The following is an 11348-nucleotide window of genomic DNA, read 5'->3' as shown; positions in this document are numbered from 1 at the left end:
CTACAGAAAACCTTTTCATCCCACCACAGTACAGTCTGCTGCACCTAACACGACGAACCCTTCGCGCGGAATCTTTCTTAAAAGCGAAACGCGAACCGAAATCTTTCATGGATACCGTTTTCTATTAGGGTTATGCTTATGGCCGAGTGGTACCTCTTTCCGTATGAATTTTTACCTTAATATTCATGTCCACATCACGCCTGTGAGGCCGGCCACACCTCGTACAATCCGGCGGCCATTTTTACGTTCATCTAAGCACCGCAGCCCGTACTGTTGTGCCGAGGGAACACATGAACAATCGCTGTTCACCTGGTGAACACGGGGCCGCCATAAAGGCCGTGGAGAACTTCAAACTTGACCGCCCCAGACCAACCTCACCCAACCCCGGACCCCACCTGCCCGGGGACGTGTGCCGCACTTTCTATATATAACCCTTATTGGTGTGTGTGTGTGTGTGTGTGTGTGTATGTACCACTGACGAAGGGTGGGGTTGGAAGTAAGAGGATTAAGGTGAGGAAGGAAGAGGAGGAGGAGGAGGAGGAGGAGGGGTGGGTAAAGGTGAAGGGGAGAAAGCGGTACCTAGTAAAGAAGAGAAGCAGCGAACGCAATATTATGTAGGAGAGAGAGAGATAGAGAGAGAAGCACACACACACACACACACAACAGGTGTAAGCATACAGATAGACGATGTCATGTATACTAACGCAAAAAAGCCCTACGTTAAACAGCCATACAGACAGACAGACCAACAGATGCGCAATGAGCTTCAGGCATAAAGAAAAGTCGAGGAACTAATCTGGAATCCTCATTGTAACATTAAAACCCAGAGCCTCCTCTACACCCCATACACCTTAAGTCTCAGACGTGGCGAGTTTCAACCCTTTCCTTATGCAGCCGGAAAGAATGGTATGCGCGCGCCTACCTGTGGTCCACCTCTCTCTCTCTCTCTCTCTCTCTCTCTCTCTCTCTCTCTCTCTCTCTCTCTCTCTCTCCCCGCCACCACCGCCCACACCGCCGGTCAGGTCTAGCCTACCTACCAGATCTACCAGCCACTTGCCTCACATCACCTACCCCCCCTCCCTCCCTCCCTCCAAACCCTTCTCCCACCCCCCACCCCCCTCCCCTGCACTGCTTGCTTGCCCAGGAACTTGCACGGAAGAGCAACAGGTCTAGGTAGGTGTTCATGTTTGATTGTCTCGTCTCGTCTGGGGTTGGGGATCTTAACGAGTGACGTCGCCCGGGTAGACCGAGGTCTTCTTGCCCCTACGAGACTTGGGGGGGTTTTTATGGTCAGCTACGGGAAAACCGCCTGCCGGTCTTTTAGACACCACTGCTGGGGCACTTGTTTCCGTGGTCGTCTTGCTCCAGCCCCGCGAAAGAAGTGTCTGTGCAGATCTCTCTCCTTGTTAATTAACGCTTTTCTCATTATTCCCTGTTTATCTCCCTCTTCTTCTCTCCGTCCTTCGGTACCTGCCATCCATTTTCCTTCAAGGCCCCACCACAAAAGCCCTGTGGTACCTTCCAGTCGTGTTTACGACCAGGGGCATGATTCTCACAATGACTGGAACAGTACGTAAGTTTTCGTTTTGCTGGATCGATACATTTTCTTTCATCGCAGAGATTCCAACGCACTGAAAGTACCGATCACGTTTCTGCCTTCCTCGGGACAACCGCGTAAGATAAGCTCTAGTTCGCATTCTAAGCTTAAACTCATCCAGAGATTTCTCAATTTTCCGCACGAAGATATATAAAACAAGCACGAACCAATTTGCATGGTCCAGCACAGCTTCAAGGTAAAACCCGCCATCGGGCAAACCGCGCGCCACTGTTGCCACGTCTCGCCTCAGGCGGTGGCCTGCGTTGCCAAGTTTCCCTCAGCCCTGCCTTCGCCTCGGGACATCTGATTGAAAACTGGGTGTTGGGCTTCAGTCATGCACGTTCCTTCATGCCAGACATCGTCGATAAGCGTGCATATGGGGGTAAATGATCCGCTGACAAGTTGTGGAGGGAGGGAGGTGGGATAATAAGAGTGACAGCGGTTGTTTACTACACATGCCCTACAGCGGTACACGACGGCTCGTCCTGGGACATGGGACACCTGAGCGTAACCCACGCACCCCTCTCCATTGGCGCCTCTCTGCCCCCTAGCCTTACATCGCCTGCGCTCGTCCAGCACACTTCTTCCAGAGGTTACAAGTATCAAAAACTGATGGAGGAGGGAGGGAGAGGAGGCGAAAAGAGCGCAGACTAAAAAGCTTACCGCCCAGGTCAGTCTAGACGTTGGTCAGAATTACAATGAGATAGAAGAAACGCGTCGGGCGGAGCTGCGGCAGCCAGATGGGGGTACGAGGTTGGGGTTGCCAGTGCTCGCCACCACTGCCCACTTCGCTACACTCCTACCTCCTCAACACTTACGGTCGTTGTGAGTTCACTTGAGGCTTCGTCGGTTCTTAAACCATTGAGTTCCTATGCCTGTTACGGCCTGCGACTTAACGTAAACATAGATTTAAGGGTCAGGTTCCTCATTAATCAGCCGAGGAAAATTCACTTACGTATGAAATAATTCAGTTTGAATTCTGAATGTAGTGTAACGGATCCACCACCGTGAAACTTGTCAGGTCCTTTTAGTTCCTTATTTAACTGCTGGCGGAGACGTAATGATGATGTGTGGACACAGTAATGTAAGTGGTGGTGGTGGTGGTGGTGGAGTATGTTGACGTGTGGCAACTACACCCTGGCTACAGGTGGGCCGGGGGGGTCGGGGGGAACTCTAAGGACTGTCCAGTCATTTCGTTTATTCTTAGAATGGTTCGATCGCTTTCATCTCCAGGCCGTTCCTTCTTCCTAGAGATACTAAGAGGGAGAATGCCGTGCGCAGTGACCAGGTGCCCGGGCTGAAAATGGAGATGGGGTGGGCATGCGGGCATCTCGTCCCTTCAGGTAGATAATGGCAGGTGAGCAGTCCCCCCCCCCCCCCCAGTCTACCTGCTCCCCCTCCTCCTCCTCCTTCTCCTCCTCCACCTCCTCCTCCTCCTCCTCCTCTCTTGGCGTCACTCAAGCATAAGACTCCTGGGTCTGGCAGTCGCATTCCCTCAGGCTAACTAGACGCCAGCCTCTGTCCTTGCTCCTCGTGGCCCAGCTTCATTTTGGACGTTTGTGTACACCGAGGGATATGTGGCGTGTGTCTTGTGTTGTGGTGACCAAGGCGTGACACTGTGGTGCTGAACTGCTTGCCGACGTGTTGAGGAAGGAAGGAAACCCCGTGAAGTTCAGCAGGACAACGTGAGAGATCTTCAAGGTTAAGGACAAAGCATAAAGACGATCGGTGGGCGAGAAGAAACTGCAATGATTTAGTGAGCCATGGTTTACTGTCGCTTGTTTTGAGCTGGACGAGAACGTTGTGATCGAGAGTGGTGGGTCGAAGCCTCACTGGTGTTTCAGATCACACTATACAGCTGTGGGGAAAAAAAAGTGTCTGGCCCTGTAAGAAATCTCCCGTCGATTACCTGTTGCATGATGGCTATGTCCCCACTGAACGTCGGGAGTCCCTCGGAGGCCCTCAAACGCAAGTCTCCCGACGACACCGAAGGGGTCGTCCTCTCGCTCCGCAAACACCACGTGACCACCCCCATCGCCCTCACCACCACCTCCACCACCACCAACAGCAGTCAGGTCTTCTCTGTCATCGATGGACAGATCATGCAGGATGTTGATGACGTTTGTGACGACGTTGTGGACGATGTTGTCGATGACGTGGTGGACGATGTCGATGACGAGGTAAGCCCCGTGGTGCAGTTTGGTTTGTAGCGGTGAAGGAAGTAGTTTCTGCCTTTGACGTAACAGTGTAAACGAGTTACACGTAGTGTTTCATGTTACCTCTTTCGATAGAGGGTATCAGGTATGTGTATGATGATAGAGCAGATAACAGTCGTATTTGAGTAACAGCTTTTTGAAGAAACTACAACTGGAACTACCGAGTACGTTGTTCATCCTTCAAGTTCGTGGGTTGTGTCCAGGAATTATGTCGTCACAATGTTGCTTAACGTGGAGGGGAGTAGAAACTATGGAGAGGCAAGAGGCGTCACACCCGTGCATCGCGCCGTTATCTCTTCTCCCACTAATGACACACATCTGTGGTGTGCCTGACCTTCCCACTGTAAGGAATCCCTTGTTATTACACACGTCTCTGCCCCCACCCCAAGGCAGTGTCCTCCGAGGGAAGGAGGTCCCCCCCCCCAGGCGCAAGGGTCACTGGTGATGTTGGGAAGTGATCAGCTGGTGGCCGGGGGGTGGGTGGCGCGCGTACGGTGCTCCCCCCAGGCAAAAAGCTTTGTGTTTGAGGAGCTTCTTGTACGCAGGAGGGGATGCATGTGTCTTGAGGGAGGGAGGATCTTGGGTAGCGTGTCAGGCCAGCATCACTGTCATGCTCATGGCTTTGGGTTTAGTGGACGATGAATTACGATTTTCGTGTTGAATGAAATGTCCTCTTCAGGGGAAGAGACGGGACTTCAGTACATCAGGATGAATAACACAGGCCACGTAAGGAGAAACCATTCAGCCCTTGATGGCGCGTACAGTTTTGTGTGTGGGGAAGGGAGTCAAAGAAAAGGGAAAAGTGTGAAAGTGATTCTCTAAACACCACGAGCTCACGGAAACAAGCAAACTGATCGGGCTGGCGTCCTCGTGAGATCAGCTGAGCGCCTGGAGGAGTTACGGCCGCTGCCTCCATGACGACGGCGACGCTGCCGCCGCCGCCGCCGCCAGCCGTAGTTGAGTAAACAGCGGCATTTACGATTTGACGGAGACCGCTTTTTCGGTTTGTTTACATTCTCGCGGGGTGATGCCGGAAGCTGGAGGAGGGATAATGGCCTCTGTGATCGGGGGACATAAGGGTCTCGCCTTTTTCTCTCCTTCCCTCCCTCTCTGCCCTCGGCTCTGTATTGTCCTAAATGAAGGTGTCAGCTGATTGTCGAGCGAAGTCTTTGACACCTGTGCTGAAGATGTCCGGGAGTGGAAGGTGGACGGCGCTGGACCAACAGAGAGAGAGAGAGAGAGAGAGAGAGAGAGAGAGAGAGAGAGAGAGAGATAGAGATAAAGATAGAGAGAGAGAGAGAGAGAGAGAGAGAGAGAGAGAGAGAGAGAGAGAGAGAGAGAGGATGTCTCAGGATTTGTTAACAGTATGACTACTTGAGGATAAGAATGGAAAGAGGTTTGACCCCCCTTTTTTCCTGTTCTTACGAGAGGGTAAATATAAAAACTTACATCACAAGGAAGTGTCATGTTAGTTGTCGTGGGGATGAGCGAGTGTCATGGATGGGGCTCAGCACTGTGGCCTGGTCTGTTCTGTGGTTAACTCGACTGGGTGGAGGAGGAGGTGGGGGGGTTGCAGGCGGTACTGTGATGCAGGCAGGATTGGGTGATCAAGTTGTGTGCGTAAAGTGTGGCTGGTCCGTCACGAATGCGCCAAGGGTGTAGTTATCCCCCCCCCCCCCCCCCCTCTCTCTCTCTCTCTCTCTCTCTCTCTCTCTCTCTCTCTCTCTCTCTCTCTCTCTCTCTCTCTCTCTCCTTCTTTCTCTCTCTCCGGCCTGGAGCACGTATAACATGATATATATAATTGAAGTCAGCTCAAGATGAACCCAGGATTAATTATTATGTAATCCTGCTAGACTTGCTGTGAGCGCTACGTGCTGTCTGTGCCTGGTGGCTAATTCATGTTGTAGAGTCTCGTAAGAAGGTTGGTAGGTAGGTAGGTAGTAGGTAGGTAGGCAAGGAGATGTGGAGATAGGTAAGTAGTAAACGGGCGGGTCTGTAGGTAAATAGGTAGGTACTTCTACCCCTCTCACCCCAGCTCTGTCATTAACTCTACTTCCCTTCCTCACTCTTCACCTTCCCTCTGCTTCCTTTTATTCATTGCTGCCTCCTTTTTTTTTCTCGCTCATGTCCTTTTTATCAGTATTTCCGTCCCTCCCTCATTACTTGGCTCTCTTCTCTCTTCCCTCCCACGTCCTTTCTGAATAATTTTCCTTCTGTCCCTTCTCCTTTGCTTTCTCCACCTCCCATAAATCCGCCCCAACATCTAACCCCAATCCTTTCCCTCTTACCCTCCCTCTTGTACTTCCTGTTACCCAGCCTTCGTATCCCTGTCATTCTCCCTATCGAACTCCATGTTACTAGAAAGCGTAAAGGAGGCAAATTGTCCCCTGGCAAATATCAGTATTGCATTCAGGCAAATGGAAAGGAAGGTATTCAGCAAACTGCTCACTTCCTATGGTAGGCCATAACTAGAATATCCTTCTCAAGTTTGGCGACCGCAGTTAGTTAAAGAAGTGCGCGTGAAGGTCCAGAGGAAGGCTAAAAAGGGGTGGGACCAGAATTTGTCCACAGCGGAAGAGAGAAGACGAAGGGGTCGCTTGATCACAAACTTCTGTCTTTGAACCAGCGTTGATGGCGTCAGGACGCGAAGACAGAATACCTTAAGGCCATACACATGAAGTTAAGCAAGAAACCTGCTGGAAAAGATGGAGAGAAATACCTTTAAAGGTAAAGAGGAAGTGGATGAATGGGACTGGGGTGAGTGGTGAAACTGAGAATGCTGACGTTATGCAAAAGTTTAAAAAGTTGTATGATGGCAGAGAAAGTTCAAGAGATTGGGGGGGGGGGGGGGGTGGAGAGCAGACTGGTGTAGAACTCATTTTCACTATTACACACTCAGGTAATTACAAGTGGGTTCTTATATCACACACACACACACACACACACATACACACACACACACACACACACACACACACACACACACACACACACACACACACACACAACACACCAACCACTGACCAGGGTGTAAACTTCACTTCCCCTTCAGATGGACTCCAGACAAGAAAATCGCTTGATTTATATAATCTCATCCAGGTCAAACACCCGTGAAAGTTGGGTTCTTAAGAATTGGATGTTACTCCGCCCACCACGGGCGTAAGAACTCCCCACCATAGTCTCCCCGCTGTGGTAGTCTGTGGGTGGTAGGGTGGTGAGTAGCCTCCTGAGTGGTAGCTCCCTGGTAGTTGGTAGTTCGGTGATGGTTGGTAGTTTGGTGGCCTCCACTGTGGTAGTTCGGTAGTAGTTGGTAGTTTGGTGGCCTCCACTGTGGTAGTTCGATGGTGGTTGGTAGTTTGGTTGTCTTCACTGTGGTAGTTCCTTGGTAGTTGGTAGTTTGGTTGTCTTCACTGTGGTAGTTCCATGGTAGTAGGTAGTTTGGTAGCGTCTACAGTGTCAGTTCGTTGGTTGTAGACATTTTGGTTACCTCTGCTGTGGCAGTTCCATTGTAGTAGGTAGTTTGGAAGCCTTCTTCTGTGGTAGTTCCAAGTTTATGAGTAGTTTGGTAGCCTCCAGTTGTATCAGTTCCATGGTATTAGGTAGTCTGGAAGCCTTCACTTTGGTAGTTCCACGGTAGTAGGTGCTTCAGTGGCCTCTTCTTGTGGTAGTTCCATGGTAATAGGTAGTTTAGTAGCCTTTACTGGGTAGTTTCGTGGTAGTTTGGCAGCCGCTACTGTGGTAGTTCCATGGTATTAGGTAGATTAGTAACAATATGGTAGTTCATGGTAATAGTTACAGTTTGGCAGCTTGTCGATCGTGGTAGTCCATGGTTGAAAGTACTGCATGATAGCTTTTTGACCGTAGTAATCCTTAGTGGTCGTAGTAGTAGTAGGTGATGTGATGTCGTCTCCACTGTGGTAGTCCATGGCAGTAGGTATTGTACAGTGGTCCACGGTAGTCGCTACGGTGTCGAGGTCCATGGTAGAAGAAGGTAGTTAGGTTGCATATCCATTACGTTAGTCCATGATGATTAAGTACGGTATAGTAGCCCATGGCAAAAGGTAGTTAGGTAGCCTATCCTTACTGGTAGCTTCCCCCACTGTAGTGGTACATGGTAACGAGTACCGTTTAGCAGCATTTTTGAGCGAAACGCCGAGATGTCATCATGTGTCGCACACATTGTGTTCAGCTGCGCCCAGCATCGCCCTAACTTGTACGGGTGTCTGGTAAGGTTCTGTCTTCCGTAGTGTAAAGGACACTGTCGTGTTTAGGGCAGAGAGAAGGGGCTTGATATGTACTGATGTATGGGAGGGATGGATCGTTGTTTTGTGGGAGTCCTCTTGGACTTGAAGCAGTTCATCTCCTGGGCACGAACGACAGATTCCCATGTCCATACGTCTGCGTAGGTATTATGCAAAGGAATTCAAACAACAGCAGACCGCTGGGTCCCCTCGAGAGATATGAAATATGAAGGTCATACATCAGTGTGGTAAGAGGAGAAATATGTGCATAAAAGAAATAGAAACATATGATAACTTTTTACCTAGCTAAGGAGTCGCAAATAATGTCAGTTGTGGATTTGTGGTGAGACGTTTATCAAGTATTTTCTTAAACGTTTTATGGTGCGATTTTCACCCTCTCTAACTGGTAGATCATTCCATATGTTAACAGTCTGTTGAAGAAGAAGCATTCCGTCTCATTCGAGTTAAAACATTTGCCTACGAGTTTGTAACCATTACTACGGGTGAAATCAGGCTAATTTATCCCTACATAAGTCGTTAGATCGAGGTTATCGAAGCCTTTGATAATTCTGCATGTCTGTATATATCACATCACACCTCAACCTCCTCTACCTTAACCTCTCTTTTCTAGACAGATTTAAGTCGTATACTCGGCTCTCATAGGATTTGTTTCCCAGTCCGGGAGTCATCTTGGTAGCTCGTATCTGTACTCCCTCCATTCAGTCTGTCTTTCCTCAAGTAAGGTGACCAAAAGTGAACACAATATTTAAGATGGGGACGCACGTGTGACATGTAAAAAGTAAGAATGATTATCCTGGACTTACATTCGATAGCGCAACCTATAAATCCAAGAATTCCGCTCGCCTTTTAACTGCTTCTGTGTACTTTGTCCTTGGCCTTAGATCCCCAGAGATTATAACACCCAAGCATTTTTTCCTCATTTACTTTTTGCACTTCAACAAAATTCATACTGCAGCTTGCCTTGTAATTTTCACTTGCGACCTGTAAAACTTTGCACTTATCGATATTAAAATTCGGTTGCCACCTGTGAGCCCAGGCCACCAATTTGTCTATGATAGTTTGAAGCTGCAGAAGTTCAATTGTTGTTGTAGATTTATTTCCCAACCTAATAACGTGAGAGAATTTCGATATCTTACAATGCAGGCCATTATCAATATCATTAGTATATATATGAGAAAGAAAACCGGTCCCAAGAGCCAACCATGTGGTACACCAGTGTTACATTTAACCATTTTGAGGCTGGACCATTAATCACGAGTCTTTGTTTACGGTCAGTTAACTAATTTTCTAATCACTGAAGTACAACCCCACCGTTGGCTACGTGGAACTTTATCGAATGATTTTTGAAAGTCTAGATAAATGAAATCATTTGCTTTGCTTTCATTAAACATGTTAATTACATCATTACAGAAATCAAGTCGATTTGTCAGACATGAAAGATTTCGTCGAAAACCATGTTGAGAGTCATTTATGAAGTGGTGGTCCTCTAAATGGTTTACAATCTTATCCCAAATGACGATTTCCATAATTTACCAACCACAGACGTTAAGCGGATTGGACGATAATTTCGTGCTGAAATTCATTTCCTTTTTAGAAAATGGGTGTTATATTATCAAGCTTTCATTCTTTTGGAACTTTCCTCGAAGCATATGACTTAATGAAAAGGGTTTAAGCATCCCATTTTTCGCCTGTTCCATTGTCCTCTGATAAAACTTATCTGGACCCACTATTTTATGTATTTTCATATCATTTAAACTGTTACTGTATCTTCAACTCATATGTTCCAGTGTCTCAAAAGGTTTTCCTCTCGTATAATTGAAACTGGATTCGGGGCATGAGCAGTATTTGCAACTGTAAACACAGAGGGGGAAAAAAATCTTATAAAATCTTTCCCATGTCTTCGTTGTCGTGAACCAAATCATTATTTTCAGTTATTAATGGACCAATTGACTGGGTAATGATTCTCTTGCTTCTATCATACCCATAAAACACCCTCATGTATCAGTATGAAGCGTGTGTTGCCGAAAAACAATATGCGTTTCACACTAACGTTTACGTTTACTCTTAGTTTCTCTACGTAGACTTACATAATTTGCTCTATCAAGCTGACTGTTGGTATCCTTGCTTTCTTAGACAACAGACACTTCTCTATGTCATCTTTCTACCATTTTGGCTTCTCAATGGAAAAAAAAAGAAGACCGTCTGCTACGTGTTGGCACAAATGTTTCCCTCCACTACTTTGAAAGTTTTACTGAAGCTTTCCCAAGCTACGTCCATATCGCTTTCATTTATGATATCATCCCAAGTTTGCCTGTGAAGAGCAATGCGAAAATCTTTAAAATTTGTAGGTCTAGAATTTGGCATTTTTTCGCGACTTTAATGTTGACATGCATTACAGTCACTGTTGAAAGTTAACTCAAGAGTAATTCGCCAGTGATCACAGATACCAAACTTTTCTCTGACCTCAACATTGTCAACGTGATCCTCATCTGTAGTTAGAACTAGATATAACATATTCTCGTCGCGCGTTGATTCATCAGCCAATTGTTTTAGGACGCTGTCAAGCAGATTTAGGTAAAGCCCGCAACCCAAGCTATCGGAAAGGGCTTCTCCCCACTTAGATAATGTTATGTTCAAATCTTCTGCTATGATTGTACCGTTATCATTATTAATTTCTGCTGTCTGATAATATGTTCTTTCGTCTACCTCTGGTGTCTGTGCTGGGGGCCTGTAAGCTAATCATAATGTTGTTTTCTCGCGAGACTTGGCTTTGATTTCTACAAAAATGAGGTCAGTATTATCATAAGCAGCAACATTTTTCGGCGCAGGATTTCGATAAGCTTTAACAATGAGCAAGACATCATACATATGTATGCATAACGTAAACACGCTTGCAATGTGCATACACGCACGTACAAGTAAACACACACACACACACACACACACACACACACACACACACACACATGAACGTCCCCACCAAAGCAAACATGCGCGCCGCTGTGAACTTATCACAGAGGGTCAAATTGAACGTCATACAGCGTTGTGGAGGAGGCCACCAGCAGCACCACTAGCAGCATCAGGGGTCAGCGACCGTGGTGGTGAACTTGGGCTTAGCGTAGTGCCACACGCTCCAGGGTGTGGAGGTAAGGAAGCTCTCTGGCCTCCCTCCTGCCTCTTGTCGTTTGGGATGCGCCGCAGCCTCCCGTCCGCCTCTTCTGGGATCTTACACACACACACACACACACACACACACACACCACATATTTTGGG

General features: G+C 47.7%; 1 protein-coding gene across 3 annotated transcripts in view; it reads left to right on the top strand.

The window, feature by feature from the left end:
* The first annotated feature begins 3052 nt into the window (after window positions 1–3052).
* Window positions 3053–11348, top strand: part of LOC139750827 (transcription factor AP-2-epsilon-like) — a 313622-nt gene continuing 305326 nt past the window's right edge. The window contains exon 1 of one of the 3 annotated variants that reach the window (XM_071665597.1): window positions 3053–3777. In XM_071665597.1, the coding sequence (XP_071521698.1) occupies window positions 3514–3777 (264 nt within the window). In that variant the 5' untranslated portion in view covers window positions 3053–3513. The remainder of the gene's footprint in view (window positions 3778–11348) is intronic. The other 2 variants (XM_071665598.1, XM_071665599.1) reach the window with 2 other exon arrangements.

Source organism: Panulirus ornatus, chromosome 10 (assembly GCF_036320965.1).
Source record: "Panulirus ornatus isolate Po-2019 chromosome 10, ASM3632096v1, whole genome shotgun sequence".
Lineage (NCBI taxonomy): Eukaryota > Metazoa > Arthropoda > Malacostraca > Decapoda > Palinuridae > Panulirus > Panulirus ornatus.
Note: the sequence above shows the minus strand (reverse complement) of the source record. Positions and strands in the feature narration are given on the sequence as shown.